General features: G+C 43.9%; 1 protein-coding gene and 1 long non-coding RNA gene across 10 annotated transcripts in view; one reads left to right on the plus strand and one right to left on the minus strand.

Moving 5' to 3' along the window:
- Nucleotides 1-17,673, minus strand: part of MEIS3 (Meis homeobox 3) — a 39,351-nt gene that overhangs the window by 16,400 nt on the left and 5,278 nt on the right. For 6 of the 9 annotated variants that reach the window (XM_039369203.1, XM_039369202.1, XM_039369204.1 and 3 more), the window contains exons 2-6: nt 17,019-17,224; nt 10,313-10,460; nt 4,434-4,484; nt 2,655-2,705; nt 346-489 (exon numbers count right to left, since the gene is read on the minus strand). In XM_039369203.1, coding sequence (XP_039225137.1) covers nt 346-489; nt 2,655-2,705; nt 4,434-4,484; nt 10,313-10,460; nt 17,019-17,224 — 600 coding nt within the window. Of the gene's footprint in view, nt 1-345; nt 490-2,654; nt 2,706-4,433; nt 4,485-10,312; nt 10,461-17,018; nt 17,225-17,673 lie in introns of those variants that run through there. The other 3 variants (XM_039369209.1, XM_039369210.1, XM_039369208.1) reach the window with 3 other exon arrangements.
- Nucleotides 6,131-10,982, plus strand: LOC120319889. The gene is made up of 3 exons (XR_005559857.1): nt 6,131-6,577; nt 10,260-10,375; nt 10,953-10,982. It is a non-coding gene; the product is annotated as an uncharacterized LOC120319889 (long non-coding RNA).

Here is a 17,673-nt window from a genome sequence, read left to right on the forward strand (position 1 = left end):
TTCCTGCCAAAACCGGCACATCTGCACAGGCAGATAAAGGCTTCCACATGCGGCGTGGCTGTCAAAAGAAAGAGGAGGGGAAGCCGGAGCGTCTCCCACAGTCCCCCCCCCCTTCAAAGATGGGGGGGAAGCTGCCATCTGACCCAGCCATTCGCACTTGGGGGGGGGGATCACGGCCCCCAAAGCACCCCAGCCCAGAAGGGAGATGACTAGGGGTCTGCAATTTCTGCCTCTAAGGGGGCTATTAGTGCCCCCCCCGCTTCTGCCCCCAGCTCCGGCAGGGCAAATGGCGGCGTTGGCCACCTTGGCTGTCCGGGCCAAAAGGCTGCCCAACGTTGGACCCACCTGGTCAGAGAGACAAGCAGCCCCGAAGTCTTCCAGGTCGGACTTGGACCCTCCGTCTCGGTCATCGATCACCAAGTCGATGGGCATCTTGCCTTTGAGGCAGGTGATGTAGCGGTGGCAGAAGTTGTCGCAGAGGTCGTGAACCTGGAAGGGGAGGGAGGGGGAAAGGAAGAAAGAAAAAAAGAGAAAAAAGAGGAAAGGGAAGGAGAAGGGAAGGAAAGGGGAAGGAGAAGAAGAAAGAAGGAGAAAGAGAAAGAAGGAGAAGGAAAAAGAAAGAAGGAGAAGGAGGAGAAAGAAGGAGAAGGGAAAGGAAAGGAAAGGGGAAGGAGAAGAAGAAAGAAGGAGAAGGAGAAAGAAAAAGAAGGAGAAGGAGAAGGAGAAGGAAAAAGAAAGGAGAAGGAGAAGGAAGGAGGAGAAGGAGAAAGAAGGAGAAGGAAAAAGAAAGGAAAGGAAAGGGGAAGGAGAAGAAAAAAGAAGGAGAAGAAGGAGAAAGAGAAAGAAGGAGAAGAGAAAGGAAGGGAAGGAGAAGAAGAAAGAAGGAGAAAGAAAAAGAAGGAGAAGGAGAAGGAAAAAGAAAGGAGAAGGAGAAGGAAGGAGGAGAAGGAGAAAGAAGGAGAAGGAAAAAGAAAGGAAAGGAAAGGGGAAGGAGAAGAAAAAAGAAGGAGAAGAAGGAGAAAGAGAAAGAAGGAGAAGAGAAAGGAAGGGAAGGAGAAGAAGAAAGAAAGAGAAGGAGAAAGAAAAAGGAGAAGGGGAAGGAAAGTGGAAGGAGAAGGCGAAGGAAAAAGAGAAAGAAGGAGAAGGAGAAGGGAAGGGAAGGGAAAGGAAAAGAAGAAGGGGACGGGAAGAAGATAAAAGCTTTTTTCAGAACTGATTGGAATATAAATTGCAGAAAGAAAGAAATGATATAACTTCAAGTCTCCTTAAAGCAGTGTTTTTCAACCATGGCAATTTCAAGAAGTGTGGGTTTCAGCTCCCAGAATTCCACAGCTCTTAAAATTACCAAGGTTGAAAAAAGCCTAAGTCGTATCAAGTCTAAGCCTGTGTCTTCAAGCAAAGCACAGAAGCATTTGGGGGGGGGCAGCTTTCCACTGGGTACCCCCAGAGTCTAACGCCAGATCTCTTGATCGAACCCTCTGGATTCAAAATCTATTTTTAAATCTTCTCTCTGTGTCGCTTCCATAGGAGGAGAGTCTCCCAATTGGAGCCAGCTGCTGTTGGGAGTCAGAAAAAGGGAACTATTTGCAAAAAAAAAAAAATTGTTTGTTGCTGGAGCAGAATTTGGTTTTTGTTTTCTTTTAAATTCCATCATTGGAGATAACAAAGTTCCTCCACTCCTCGATAAATCCCGAGGGGTTTTTTTTTTTTGCTTCGCTGTTCCAAGAGACATCCCCAAAACAATTTTTTTTTCCAGGACAAAAGTGGTGGGGACCATTTTACGGAAACATGGAAAAACGTGTGGAGATGAGGCGTTGATAGATACCGCTGGCAATCTGAGGCCTGCTTGCTTCGATTTTGTGGAAAGGAAAAAGCAAAGGTCCCAGTCCTCTTGAGGGTCAAGGTAGACACATTTGAAGTTTTAACGGAGAGGTATGGATGCTAAATAATCTTTGCAGAGGTTTGGCTGTTGCTTGGACAGAAAATTCTCTCCAGCTCTTAGGCAACAGAATCAGGCCGTTCTCTACCAACCCCGCCAATGCATGGAAACGTAAAAATGCAAATGTGTTTCAAAATGAGGCAGTTGGCAGAACACGAACACCTGTGTGGGCTGAAAAATCCAGGTTTTCATATATTTGTAGAAACTTAAATGTGTTTCCACAGAGATAATCGTATACGCTTGCAGCTCTGCTGCTTAATAGCAAACCTCATTTGGTACGTCTGCTTGCCTTGAGTGCCACGTCCAAATAATACGGGCCGGATATAAATAAAATAAGAACAAAAGAAAAGAACACAGCCTGGGATGTTCTGCCTTGTACGCCCACCTTTAGGCACAAAGCCAGCTGGGTGACCTTGGGCCAGCCAGTCTCTCTTGGCCCTAAGAAATAAGCAATGGCAAACCACTCCTGAAATTTTACCCCGCTCCAAAAAACTGCAGGGATTTGTTGAGGCAGTAGTCACCAGCCAAAAACCGACTCAAAAAAAAAAAAAAATTACATTCTTTTTTTTTAAAAAAGCTGCATAAAACAGATTTCCTGCTTTGTTTGGCAAAATTGCTAGTCTCCTGTTTATTTTATTTTTTGGAGGTTAGTGGGGAGAAAGGAAGGGGAGGAGAGGAGTGGGACTCGAACCAAACTTTGGAAAATACCCCTTACCTTTTCTAACTCCAGGAGGTGAAACCTCAGCACTTGGATAGCCTGGATCATCTACAATTAGAACAGGGAGGGGAAAAAAAATTGATTGGGGCTTACCGTGTAAAGGTATGTTTGTTTATTGCAATGCATTTTGCAGGACGTAATGGTTTTTTTTATATATATTATTATTATTTTGAACATCTAGAGCAGTGGTTCTCAAGCTTTCTAATGCCGCGACCCCATAATACAGTTCCCCAGGTTGTGGTGACCCCCCAACCACTTATATATCACCGGGTGCCAGGGGCGTGGCCAAAGAAAAGGGGGAAAAATGGCGGACAGCCTTGTTTGGCGACCCCCGTGAAATGGCTGTTCGACCCCAAATGGGGTCCCGACCCACAGGTTGAGAACCACTGATCTAGGGTTAGGCCATACCGTAGGTCAGCTGGATTTTTAAGGTTTTTATTCACAACGGAAGTCGTCCCTCGAGGAGAAATCTTGATCCAAATCATGGCTTGGACAGGGAGGCTTAAAATGTCTGCATCTGAGCCGAGGTGGCACAGCAGTTAGGGTGCAGCACTACAGGCCACTTTAGCTAACTATGTTCAGCAGGTCAGCGGTTCAAATCTTACCGGCTCAAGGTTGACTCAGCCTTCCATCCTTCCGGGGTAGGTAAAATGAGGACCCAGATTGTTGGGGGCAATGTAAATATATATATATACATTGCTTACTGGTGTACACCGCTTAGAGAGTGCTTGCACTTAAAGTGGTATATAAGTCTCATAAATAAATAAAAATAAATAAGGCAGAAATGATTCCTCTCTCTCGCCTAAATTCCCCAACACTTGATATATTAATTTTTTTTGTCCCTTGTCAGAATAGAGTCGGAAGGGACCTTGGAGGTCATCTAGTCCAACCCCCTGCTCAGGCAGGAAACCCTATACCATTTTAGACAAATGGCTGTCCAGTGTTGGAGCATTCATCGCTTCTGGAGGCAGGTTGTTCCATTGGTTAATTGTTCTCACTGTCAGGAAATTTCTCCTTAGTTCTAAGTTGCTTCTCTCCTTGATGAGTTTCCATCCGTTGCTTCCTGTCCTGCCTTCAGGCACTTTGGAGAATAGATTGCCCCCCCCTTTCTTTGTGTCAGCCCCTCAAATACTGGGGGGCTACTCTCATGTCACCCCTAGTCCTTCTCATGTCTAAATTGGCCATACCCAATTCCTGCAACTGTTCTTCATATATATTTTTCTCTCTCCAGATCTTTAATCATCTTAGTTGTTCTTCTCTATTGGAAAGTCTAAAAGTCGTCAAAATCTGACAGTCTTCTCTAAACTGGAAAGCCTCAGAATAGTCAGCCAGCCAGCCTGAAAAGCATGAGGTTGGGTAGAGCAAAGAATCCCAGTTTCAAGGGGAACCATTCCAGAGCACAACAACCCAACGAGGTAGGCTGCAATCTCCCCCCCCCCCAAAGGACAGACTTTTATAGGGCACAAAGGACTAAAAGGCAGAATTTGACTTAAAAATATTTTGGCTGGATTTGACTCCCACTTGGCTGTTGCCAACTATTGAACCCAAAGCGATAAATCCCACCGGGGTGAGTGAGTGTGTGTGTGTGTGTGTGTGTGTGTGTGTGTGTGTGTGTAAAGAGGAGTGACCGATTCAGCAGACAGAGAAATGAAAGGGGGGGGGTATCATTAGAGAATGAAAACAAAGTTTGACACAGAACAACACTTTGGGGATTCCCCTCTTCGTTTTGTGATTTTGTTTTTTTGTTTTAAAAAAGGAAACAAGTAGCATCCTTACCAAATTATCCAGCTCAGGATTGGAAGAAAATAAAGGTTTTTCTGTTCTAACCTAAAAAAGGAGACATTGGGAAGGTGGGGAGCAGGGACGGAGAAACAGAAGAAAAGAGAAGGAGCGTTAGTAAGGGGGAAACACAACAGAGGGAAATCTAAGCCGTGCATTGTTGGAAAGAAAAAACAAAACACACAAAAAAAAACCTAAAGTAAAATCTGTTTTTTCTCACTTCCTAGAAGAAAAAAAAAAAAAACCTGCGAAGCAACTGGCAAAATGAAGTGATTCCCCCCCCCCATGGAGAATTCCAGCTGGCAAAGAATCTGTGCATTTTACTTTTTCCAAAATTATCTCTTCCCCCTCTGCCTTTGCTAAAATTCCTACACACACACACAAACACACACACACACACACACACACACACACACACACAGACCCTGTTTGGAAACACAAGGCCAGTTCTCTCTCCCTGTCTCCCTTCAGAAAGGAAATGAGATGAAATCCCTGCGGTGGCAAATTTTTCCAGAGGGCTCAATAGCTTTACACCTCATAGGCTCTCTCCAAAAATCTGGGGGGAGGGGGGGAGATGGCTACAAGTAGTCCTCAAGTTATGGCCACAATCGAGCCCAAATTTCTGTTGTTAAGTGAGACATTGGTTAAGGGAGTTTTGCCCCATTTTACAGCCTTTTTTGGCCTCCGTCCTAAAGCGAATCGCTGCACTTGATAAGTCAGTAACCCGGTTGTTAAGCGAATCCAGCTTGCCCTATTGACTTGGCTTGTCCGAAGGTCGCAGAAGGGGATCAGGTGACCCCCCCCCCGGGACACTGCGACCATCGTAAATGTGAGTCAGTCGCTAAGCATCTGAATTTTGATCACCTGATCATGGGGCTGCTGCAAAGGTCGTGACTTTGAAACCCGGTCATAAGTCACATTTTTCAATGCCGTTGTAACTTTTTTTTTTATTGAAGAGTTTTATAAAAGTTACAATATAAACCCCAAAACCAACCCACCTTAAACCCCCCCCTCCCCCACTTCCCAGAGCTGAATACAGGGTTACAATTATAATAATCATAATCTAACTAACATTAACCAACTATATCAATAACCAAGTCCATAATACGCTTTAACTCCCCTTTAGCATAAATATAAACAAATTAAAAGTAAACATAATAATAATAAAAACATAAACAAACATAATATCCTAATTATTAAGCTAATTATTAAACAATGCAATATCCAAATTGTTAAACAATACTAATACTAAAAATAATAATAATATTCCACTATAATAAACTATTAATAATACTCTAAGATTTACTCATAAACTAAGTGGAACTTTTTAGTCCCATATTTATTCTGAATATAATCTATCCATCTTCTCCAAACTGAAATGTGTCTTTCTTGTGAATGATCCTTCAAATAAGCAGAAATCTTAGCCATTTCTGCTAAGTTTCACACTTTAAGCGTTAATTCTTCTATAGTAGGCAAGCAATCCTTCTTCCAATATTGCCCTACCAATAACAGTAGCAATGCCGTTGTAACTTTGAACGGGCACTAAACGAAGGCTGAGGACTGCCTGCACTTTAAAGAGATCCCAGCAAGGACCCCGTTTGGCAAATCTGAGAATCAGAAACCCCCAAAGCATCTTTTCATAAACCTGGAGCACTTTAAGATGGGTGGACTTCAACTCCCAGAATTCTCCAGCCACCTTGCTAAGAAGCACTCATCAATAACAGAAGTCTGCAACCTTTCCACCTTTGTGGACCGGCGGGAGTCAGGAGGGGGGGGGAAGAGGATGGTCCTGCACGAGCTGCAGGTGAGCACGCTCACAGGTGTGCAGCACCATTCGCATGAGTGCCGGGCACGTGCACCCTCTGCTAGCGCAAACAGAGCCGTGCGCACAAATGGAGCTGCGCTTGCGCTAAACTACCGCTTCCACGGTCTGGTTCTGAACGGGCCGCAGCCCGGTAGTGTGCTGTGGCCTCCGGGGGTTGGGGACCTCTGGCTGATAAGGTTTATTTCTATACTTTTAAAAGCACTGCAGGAGGCGGAGAGGCTAAATCTCCGTCTTTGACTTCGCTTCTTCAGTTGCAAAATAAACAAAACGAAACCCAAAGTCATGTTTTCCTTCTCCGGATAACGACAAAAGAAAGGTTTGTAAAGCAGGAGCTTAAGACCCTCTTTTTTCTTTTTTAAGGATTTGGAGAGTTGAAAAGCAAGGAGCATTTAAAAAAAAAAAAAAAATTTGCCGCCAAGCCCGGATGCTGCGTGCTTCCATTCTTCATTCTTTTGGAAGGGCATTTTGAAGGCATCTTGCAACGCCACTTTTGAACTTAGAGGTTTAAAATCCTCACCGGGTGGGGCGTGAAGTTTGAAGCCCAGGCAACCCAGTGATGGATGGAAGGAAAGGATTGAGTTATTTCTTCTGCTCTTTAGAAAGCTCTCTCAATCTTCTCCCACCCCTTAAATCCCATTTTCCAACCAAAGAACATTAGGCTAATATTATCATTATTCTGTCTTCTAACATATGGATGTTCTCTGCTTGTTCCAGACACAGAAACGGTTTTCCTAAAGCAAAACTCAGTCTGCGCAAGCAAGGGAGATTTTGGCTTTGAAACATTGACAGATTTGGTTGTGTTAGCAAGCCGATAAATCAGTGGTGGCAAAGCTATGGCACGGGTGCCAGAGGTGGCACTCAGAGCCCTCTCTGTGGGCACACGAGCTGTCACACGAATCCTAGGCCTTCAGCTGGATTTTATAAAACCTTTTTGCTTTAGACCTCCGCCGCCATGTGCAAAAAAAAAAAAAAAGGTTCAATCAATCAGTCAATTTCAACTTCTTGCAGGAAAAAAAAAGATCTTGCAAAGTTGGAATTGATTGATCGAACTTTTTAGTCCCACCCAGTCTGCCGTTACCACCGCAGCCATGCCCACCCAATTGGCCACACCCACCCAATTGGCCACGCCCACCCAATTGGCCATGCCAGCACCCGACGATGCATAAGTGGGTTTTGGGTTGCAGTTTGGGCACTCGGTCTCTAAAAGGTTCGCCATCACTGAGATAAATCATCCTAAATGTAGATTTTTAAATAATAATAATAATAACAATTATCGATAAGAAAGACTTAACAATTGTTGATAAGAAAGACAAAAAAGTCTGGATAGTGGACGTGGCAGTGCCTGGAGACAGCAGAATAGACGAGAAAGAACTGGAGAAGATAACAAAATACAAAGACCTACAAATAGAAATAGAAAGACTGTGGCAAAAGCAAGCAAGGGTAGTACCAATAGTCATAGGCTCCTTGGGTGCAATCCCAAAACAACTGGAGCACCACTTGAACACCATTGGCATTGACAAATTCGCTATTAGTCAATTGCAAAAGGCGGCCTTATTAGGAACTGCTTCCATCCTGCGACGATATCTGTAATACCATCAAACATCCACATCTGCCTATCCCAGGTCCTGGGTAAGGACTCGATAGGTAGACAAAATGCCAAATCCAGTCTGAACATCTGGCTGACTATGCAATGATCCATAATAAAGTCTCAGATCAATGGGTGTGTTCACCCATTGAGAGAGGGAGACAGACTTTCATTATTTTGGCCTGGATAACAAGCCGAGAGAGAAGAAATTGTATGGAAGTATTTTTATTGTTATCTTCTTTCTTTTATGCAAGACCTCAAGTCGTCGAGATCAAATAACGTATAATTTGGGTTTGAATGATGGTTTCTCAGCTAGAAATAACACAGGGTCTTCAGGACTGGTACTGTGTGAGCCGAGAGAAGGCAAAAAAAAAAAAAAATCCTATACAGGTAGTTCTCAACTTACAACAGTTTGTTTAGTGACCGTTCAAAGTTACAACGGCACTGAAAAATGTCACATTCCTCATTTTTTTGATCATCTTCTTCCCCACACATGCCCCTGTCTTGCCAGTTATGGACAATGGGAAAATATGGAAATATTTGGGTCACAGATGGTGAATTCACAATCTTTATCGGCTATTGGAGCATCGGAATTTATAGAATAAAGAAAACACTCACACTAGAATTCTCCCGCCAGCATGCTTTAAGAGGGGTGGGCTTCCACAATTCCCCAGCCTGCATGCTTTAAAAGGGGTGGGCTTCCACTCCCACAATTCAACGTTTGCCTCATTGCTCCACTCATATTCTTCTTCCACACCCGTGACAGTATTCTTTATTAACATTATGTTGTTTACTTAACAGGATTTCTATACTGCTCTAAAAACTATAAAGCACTGTTTCTCAAAATCAGCAATTTTAAGATGGGTGGACTTCAACTCCAACGGATGGTCTTCCACATTGCTGGCTGGGGAATTCTGGGAGTTGAAGTCCAAATGACTTAAAAGTTGTCAAGTTTGAGAAATGGCCCTAGGTGCTCCTCTTGCAAGACCATTTCACACTTTAATACCAGGCTCTCAAACCATGGTCCAAAGTTGCAGCGAAAACAGTCCTAAGTAGGGGGGTCTTCAACTTTCAAGTTTGACTCTCAATTTCCACTATGGAAGCCTCAAAAATCCTGGATGGGAGGGAGGAACCTCATAGCTACCTCCTCCCAAAAGCTAAAACATCTCTTTAAGACAGTTCAGGAGATCTCACGTGCTTTGGATCAAACTACATCAGGACCTCCTGGGATTGTAGATGTTTCAGCAGTCTCAGCTCCCTGTCTCACGGTGGAGTTAGCTTTCTACCACATTTGCTGCTACTGTCTGAAACGGTTCGCCAAGCGGAAGGCCCATATATTGAAAATGTTAATATTTGGTTAATGAGAACTTTCTAATAATTGCTTTTTAAGGACATGGGGTGTCTACCTATCATTTTTCTCTCTTTCTATCTCAATCATCTGTCTATCTATCTATCTATCTATCTATCTATCTATCTATCTATCTATCTATCTATCTATCTATCCTATGTCATATCTCTCTATCATCTATCTATATCTGTCATATCTATATCTGTCTGTCCGTCCATCCGTCCGTCCATCCATCCATCCATCTATTCTTTTGATCTATTCTATCTATCTATCTATCTATCTATCTATCTATCTATCTATCTATCTATCTATCTATCTATCTATCTTCTTTCTGTCATATCTCTCTATCATTTATCTCTATCTGTCATATCTATATCTGTCTGCCTGTCTGTCTATCCGTCTGTCCGTCTATCTATCTATCTATCTATCTATCTATCTATCATCTATCATCTCTCTATCCTATGTCATATCTCTTTATCATCTCTCTATATTTGTCATATCAATATCTCTCTGTCCGTCTGTCCATCCGTCCGTCCATCTGTCCATCCATCTATCTATCTATCTATCTATCTATCTATCTATCTATCTATCTATCTATCTATCTATCTATTTATCTATCTATCTTTCCATAAAAATTCCTCATCTGCTGAAATATGCTACAGCTCAACACTTCTTTGTACCACACGTCTTTATCCAAGAAAAAAAATGTCTCTTTCAGATTTTATTCCAAGACCTTAACTGAATGCAAGCTTTTTAGGAGCCAGTCACTTGATGTGATGAGTTTAGAACTGAATCAATCAGAATAGAGCTGGAAGAGACCCTGGAGGTCTTCTAGTCCAACCCCCCCCCTGCTTGAGCAGGAGACCCTCCTACACCATTTCAGACCAGGGGCTGTCCAGTCCAGCCCACGGCTTCCAGGAGACCAAACTAAGAGCCATCAAAAGAAGCTGAGTGAGACATAAATGATGTACAGCTAACCAGTGGGCTAAGAAACATTCTTCTGGACGATTAAATGAGAAAACATATTTATAAGTATATTTTATTTTTATTTTTTTTACTGCCCAGACTCCCTCGTCTCTCTCCCTCTCTGCGATGCCGTCCCTTCTGCAGAAACCAACCTGTTTGGCGAAGACAGCAATGTCTTCATTGAAGGAATCCGATGAGCAGACGTCTCCTCCGGGGTAAGAACCGGACGTGTCTCTGGGAGAGCAGGTGGCCAGCTCACATTTCTCAAAGACCAGGGCGAGCAGAGGGAACAGGGGGTGCCTGAAAGGAAGAAGGAAGAGTGTTGGGGCAAACCAGCTGCAGGCAGCTTCCAGCCAAGGCACGCGGGATGTGTTGAAAGCTCGGTTCATCGGAGCTCTTGGTGGGAAGAAACTCAGATCTTTACCCACAGAAGAGAATATTTGCAGCACAGGAGTGAACTGTGGATGGTCTCTGAGTTTGGTGGTTTTCTTGCAGACGTTTCAGGACCCTACTAGGGAACATTATCAGTGCTAGAAGGGAGCAGATTCTGTGGAGGAGGGGGAGGAGGAGGAGGAGCAGGGGGAGGAGGAGGAGGTGGAGGAGGAGGACTATGGGATCCTTGGTGCTCTCTGAGCTTGGTGGGTTTGTTGCAGACATTTCATGACCCAACTAGGTATCCTCATCAGTGCTAGAAGGGGGGGGGGTTGTGGAGAGGAGGAGGAGGAGGAGGACTGTGAGATCCTTGGTGCTCTCTGAGCTTGGTTGTTTTCTCACATTTCACCACCCAACTAGGGAACATCATCAGTGCTAGAAGAGGAGGAGGAGGAGGAGGAGGAGGAGGAGGAGGAAGAAGAAGAAGAAGAAGAAGAAGAAGAAGAAGAAGAAGAAGAAGAAGAGGAAGAAGAAGAAGAAGAAGAAGAAGAAGAAGAAGAAGAAGAAGAAGAAGAAGAAGAAGAAGAATAAGAAGAAGAAGAAGAAGAAGAAGAAGAAGAAGAAGAAGAAGAAGAAGAAGAAGAAGAAGAAGAAGAAGAAGAAGAAGAAGAAGAAGAAGAAGACTGTGAGATCCTTGGTGCTCTCTGAGCTTGGTTGTTTTCTCACATTTCACCACCCAACTAGGGAACATCATCAGTGCTAGAAAGGAGTGCGGTTTATAAACAAACACCACTCCCTTCTAGCACTGATGATCTTTCCTAGTTGGGTCACAAAACGTCTGCAAGAAAATCATCAAGCTCAGAGAGCACCAAGATCCCCCACAAACAAATCTTGACTGTTCAAGAGAAGGGAGCACACTTTTCAATCCAGGAAACGGAAGGTCCCCATCTTCGCTTTTCTCCACAAGTCTCCTAGGGCCGCCCTTGAAAGGAATTCAGTAAGACTTCAAAAGCCTCCTCTGCCTGCTTCTCTTAAAAAAAAAAAAACTCTTCCCCCCTCCCCACCATTTCAAAAGGGCATCATGCTCCAGGAACAAACCGGAGGCTACAGGCAGGCTTTCTAAATTTAGTAGAAGATTTACAGGAAGTCAGTAGAACGGAAAAAAATCGGCAAAATATTTTTCCCAGCTCCATCTCTTCTCCATTCCTCCTTGGCCATCTCACTAACAGCTGAAAACTCTCCAGTACAATAATCGCCACGTCTATCACGATGCAACGGTGCCTCCTCCACCAGAGTAGCATCAATGTGCATCATGCTGAGTCACCAATGTGCAGCCTCATTGCAGGACTCCTGTGTGCACGTCGTCGGGGAAGGGCTTCTCCCCCCCCCAAAGAAAAATAAGGAGGAAAAACAAAACCATGGGATCATAGAATCATAGGCCTGGAAGGGACATGGCTTGGATGTCTTCTACTCCAGCCCTCTGCCCAAGACAGGAAACATTATTGATTCCTGGACAAACGGATGTCCAATCTTTGAGAGCTGAATGCAACGAAATTTCATTTTAATGTATGCCAATTAGTGTACATTCAAAGTGACGATAAAGTTAATTATTCTACTATTCTATTCTGTTCTGTTCTGCTCTGCTCTGTTCTAATTCTATTTCTATTCTATTCTAGTCTCTATTCTATCCTATTTTCTATTATTTTCTATTCTTATTATTCTATTCTATTCTAATTTCTAATTCTATTCTATTCTATTCTATTTTCTATTCTAATTTCTAATTCTATTCTATTCTATTTTCCATTCTATTTTCTATTATTTTCTATTCTTATTATTCTATTCTATTCTAATTTCTAATTCTACTCTATTCTATTGTAATTCTATTCTATTCTACTTTCTATTCTATTTTCTATTATTATTCTATTCTATTCTAATTTGTAATTCTATTCTAATTCTATTCTATTTTCTATTATTTCCTATTCTTATTCTATTCTATTCTAATTCTATTCTATTCTAATTCTACTCTATTCTATTCTAATTTCTAATTCTATTCTACTTTCTATTCTATTTTCTATTATTTTCTATTTTTATTATTCTATTCTATTCTAATTTGTAATTCTATTCTAATTCTATTCTATTTTCTATTCTATTCTATTCTATTCTATTCTATTCTATTCTATTCTATTCTATTCTAATTCTATTCTATTCCATACTATTCTATTCTATTCTATTCTATTCTATTCTATTCTATTCTATTCTATTCTATTCTATTCTATTCTTGAAAACCTCCAGCGATGGAGGCAAGCTGTTTCATAGCTTAATAATTCTCACTGTCAGGAAATTCCCCCTTATTTCCAAAAAAAACCCCTTATTTCAGTCTTTCTCAGCCTTAGTGACCTTTAAAAAAAATCACCATCCTTCCATTTTTCTCTACATCAGAAATACAGCAGTTCAACCAGGTAAAGAGAGGAAAAGATCTGTAACTTTGCAAAGAAAGAGTGAAGGCTGAAACGGTTTCAGGAAAAGATTAAAAGTCTGCATGCACCATTAGCAACTTTTGCGTCTGTGCGTCTAGGGTTAAAGTTAGTTTAAAGATTGTGCTTGCTGGTGGGGTGCACTCTGGCTTTTTCCTCACTCTGATTTATGTCATGGTGGGTGTCCAACTTCCAATCCATGAAGTCCACCCCTCCATTCCTTTCCTCCCACCCCTTTTCCCCCCACCTGAATTTGGATGGACAGCTAGGGGAGAGACAACTATACATTATACAAGTTCATGCACCCTATGTTGCACAAATATTTGCAACAGTGGCCCAGCACGGAATAACTGTTAAGTGTGTGGCACTGTAGAACATTGTGCTTTCCTAGGAAAAAACAAAACAAGGATGGATGTGTGTGTGTGTTTTAATCTTGCAGTGATCCGTTTTCCCTTCCCCTCCAATTTACGGAGAAGAAAAATGGCAAAATTAAAACCACTGCTTGCCGCTTCGCTCTTTAAGATGCAAATTAAAGACGGAGAGAAATTTATCCATCGGCTTTAAAGTCTTTCTGTTTGAGGAAACTGGTTTACAGTTACAATGGCACCAAGAGAAGTGACTTAGGACCGTTTTTTTTCCACACTTACGACAGCATTCCCATGGTCACGGGATCAAAATTCAGATGCAACTGACTCATATTGACGACGGCTGCAAAGTCTCGGGGTCACGTGATCCCCTTTTGCCATCTTCAAACAAGCAATGTCAATGTTACTCGCTTAACAATTGCAGTGCAAGTGGTCGTAAGTTGAGAACCACCTGTAGTATGGAAAAGTTACCCACCCCAGATGCATCCTTTAAAGATTGCGCTGGAAGATTATATTTGGTGGTCTTGAATTTAAGTATTGCCAAAGGATCCACCCAAGGCTGGATTTGGCAAAGCCACGGAAGGAAGACAGGAGGGCAGTGATTAATACCAATGGAGAAGTGGAGCCTCCAGGTCCGGTAGCAGTATACCTGGGAAATGTTCAGGTTTTCTTTGTGGGCTTGCAATATTGTCTGGCCAGGAAGGAGAACACCTGATTGGGTGGATTCAGGCCTCCCGTTTAGTGATTAGTAATAGTAATAGTAGTAAAGTTGGAAGGGACCTTGGAGGTCATCTAGTCCAACCCCCTGCTCGGGCAGGAAACCCTACACCATTTCGGACAAATGGCTGTCCAGTCTCTTCTTAAAAACTTCCAGTGTTGGAGCATTTACTGCTTCTGGAGGCAAGCTGTTCCACTGATTAATTGTTCTCACTGTCAGGAAGTTTCTCCTTAGTTCTAGGTTGCTTCTCTCCTTGATTAGTTTCCACCCGTTGCTTCTTGTCCTGCCTTCAGGTGCTTTGGAAAATAGCTTGATTCCCTCTTCTTTAGGGCAGCCCCTGATTGCCCCAAGCCTTTTGTGCTTCTGTTCCCTGTGCCGCAAAATGAAACTATTCCAGTTTCCTTATCGGGCTTCATCTTTAAATAGTATTCGAGGATGATAAATGGAATTCTTTTACTCATATATTCAGTACAAAGGAAACTGCACCCAACTCCTTGAGGGTATGACCTTGGAGAAGCTAGATTCTGGATCTATTCTTTGGTCTTACAAAAGTGTACAAACACACACACACACACACACACACACACACACACACACACACACACGCTTCATTCCTGCCCCAGAAATTTAACATTTCCAAATTCATTCCCCCATTGGAAGTTTCCACCTCAAACAGCGCAGGAAGAATCAAAGAGTTGTTTGTGGAACCATCTAAATGCAAAACTCGGAATGATAAATCACATTAATTAAAGGAAGGAGGGAGGGGGGGAAATTCTCTGCTGAGCAGGGAGGGAGCAGTTTATCATTTCCCCCCCCCCTCAAGTCGGTTGAAGCTCACAGCTCCTTTCTTGCCTTCTTCTTAGAAATTCCTACCAATTGTGGAGAAACGGATTAGGAGACTCAAACGGTTTCCTTTCCCCCCCCCCCAAAAACAACCCAGTCTGTTGCTTGGGATGTTCAGACCTTGTGGTCTAAGGTAGACTGCCCCTGAAATGGGAAGCTCCATCAAGCCCTAATCATAATGCCCTCTAAATCTGTTACCCCAAAGTCATTTTTTTGAGAAAAAACAAACAAACAACAATACAAGGAAGTCCAATTGCCTTTTGGAAAAAGCATCTTTGGAAAAGGGATAACCACAGCCTGGTTGATGGAGAACGTCCCGTAGACCAGGCCGTTGTGTTGGGGACAAAATGAGCGCAGGGCATACTATGAACTCCTAAACAGTAGGTGGGAGGTACTGTAGCTCCAAGAAATAAGTAAATAAAATATTAATGTCCCAGCGTCTGCCCTTTTTAAATTACCCACCCATAGAAGCATCCCTCCTTCCTCAGCCAGGATAAAAAAAAGATATCCACGCATCAGTCTTAACTTTGTTACTGGGGAGAAAAAAATATGTTGGCTGAATACTCAGAATGCTCTCAAATAAATCACGGTTTCTCAATCTTGGCAACTGGACGATGAGTGGACACCCACTCCTAGAATTCCCCAGCCTTCTGGGAGTTGAAGTCCACTCAACGTCAAGCTTCCAAGATTGAGAAACACCGCTCTAAATGATCGATGAACGGGATGGGGCTGTATTGTCCCATGAAGAATAAAACTGACCCAGCTCTCATTGTGTCCTGGGAACACATCCAGGTCAAGTGAAGGGTGTCCAGGCCCACCAAGAGAAGGAAATCCACAGGGTTTCGCTGGAAATGGTGCTCATACTTGATTTCTCCGGTGGATTTACACAATCCACCCGCCCAAGGCAAGCAGGCCGTTTTAAGAAGGAGATCGGGCAGAGATTAAAAAGGAACTGGGAGAAAGAAGAGAAGAAAAAAAATCCATTTCTGAGCAGTGGATAAAACTCTCCTTCCTTCCTTCCTTCCTTCCTTCCTTCCTTCCTTCCTTCCTTCCTTCCTTCCTTCCTTTCCTTTCCTTCCTTCCTTCCTCAGATCCTCGACCCAAAAAGCAGGCAGATCCCCTCACTAGGCAGCTTTCTTAGCAACAAGGCAAGATACATATATGTATGTTTTTTTCAGGAGATTCCCCAGCTTCAGTTAAATTAAGGATCTTCAATTAGTTCAGTAGTTAGTAGAAGAATCTCTAGGAATTCAGGATAGAAAAGATCCCTGGGGAAGGGAGATCCAGTAGGTGGGGGATCCCTCCAAACGAAAAAAGAGGGCAAGGTCGGGGAGAGCCATACGGTCCAGCTAAACCCCAAGGATCTATCTGGGATTAGGGAAGGGACGCTAAAACAAGAGTTGATCTGGCAGATCAACGGAGGGGTGGGATCGAGTCGGTCGCTTACGGCAAAAACAGGAGTCACCCTTGTTTCATCACTGGAGGTTTTTAAGAAGAGACTGGACAGTCACTCGTCTGAGATGGTATTATGGGGTCGCCTGCTTGAGCAGGGGGCTGGACTAGAAGACCTTCAAGGTCCCTTCCAGCTCTATTCTGATTCTGGTTCGTTCCTGGGCAAATAAGGCGGTGATCACACCTCTCAAGGAGAGAGGGGGGGGGAGACCAGGAAGAAAACCCGCCTTCGATCTACTGGGAAAGTAATCCCGCGATCCAGCCGAATTGAATCTGTCCTGCATTTGGGCAAGCCCAGCAGCGGGGACACGGGTCTTCTCTTTACTCCGTCTACCTTCTTTACACCCCAGACACGATTTCTCGGGAGGGGAGCCTTGGTAAAGAACCCCTCGGGCGCCTCCCGCTCCCTCGAACTCCCGTGTTTAAGCCCGCTTCGCGCGGGCTGAGCCGGCGGAGAAGCGTTCCGACGTGCGGCGCGAACTAGCGAGTCGTCTGATCTTTTCGGGAGAAGAAAGGGGGGGGGAAAGAAAGGTTTGGTCCGGATGGTCCCAGAGGGGGAGGGAAGGACCGGGGAAAGAGACCCCCTTGCGCGGGCCAAGAACGGAGGAGAAAGGCGCTTCCCAGCGAAACTCACCCGTAAATTTCATCTTTCTCCCTCTTCAAGGCGTCGTTGGCGCCCAGTCCCGGAGGCATCCCCGGCCGGTGGTTAACCCCCGCCGCTCCATAAGGGCCCCCCTGGTTCAACGCGTGGTGTTGCAGAGCCCTGCCCGAATGTGGGTCCCCGAAGGCCGGCAGAGACACTCCCCCGTCCATTCCGGCGTAATGTACCAAATCATCGTACTGGATTGCAGGTGCCAGAGAAGGAGGGAGAGAAAGAAAGAAGGAAAGAAAGAAAGAAAAAGAAGAAAGTTTCAGAGTCCCGATTTAGGCTGAGTAGCCCCCCTTTCGCCCCCCAACCTCATCCCGGTCCCTCCTGCCCTACAACTAGGAAATGCTCGCCCCAATCCAGGCTGACCTACTAGGACATTTTCGTTAAAAAAAAAAAAAAACCGGGGGGGGGGGTGTCTTTCCAAGCAGGCATCTCCAGAGGGTTGTCTCCAAGTTGGGGTGAAGTATTTGGGGAGGGGGCAGAAGGGGACAGGTGAGGCGAATGATGAAGCCAAACCAGTCCTTATTCCTCAAAGGGGCTTTTCCAAAGACAACTGGACTGTGTGTGTGTGTTTTTTCCCCCATATGTGTGTGTGTGTGTGTGTGTGTAGTCCAGTTGCCTTTTGAAAAAGCTTCTTTGT

The sequence above is a fragment of the Crotalus tigris genome, unplaced genomic scaffold (genome assembly GCF_016545835.1).
Source record: "Crotalus tigris isolate CLP2741 ecotype Arizona unplaced genomic scaffold, ASM1654583v1 scf7180000020990.9691751010:1144802, whole genome shotgun sequence".
NCBI classification, from domain to species: domain Eukaryota; kingdom Metazoa; phylum Chordata; class Lepidosauria; order Squamata; family Viperidae; genus Crotalus; species Crotalus tigris.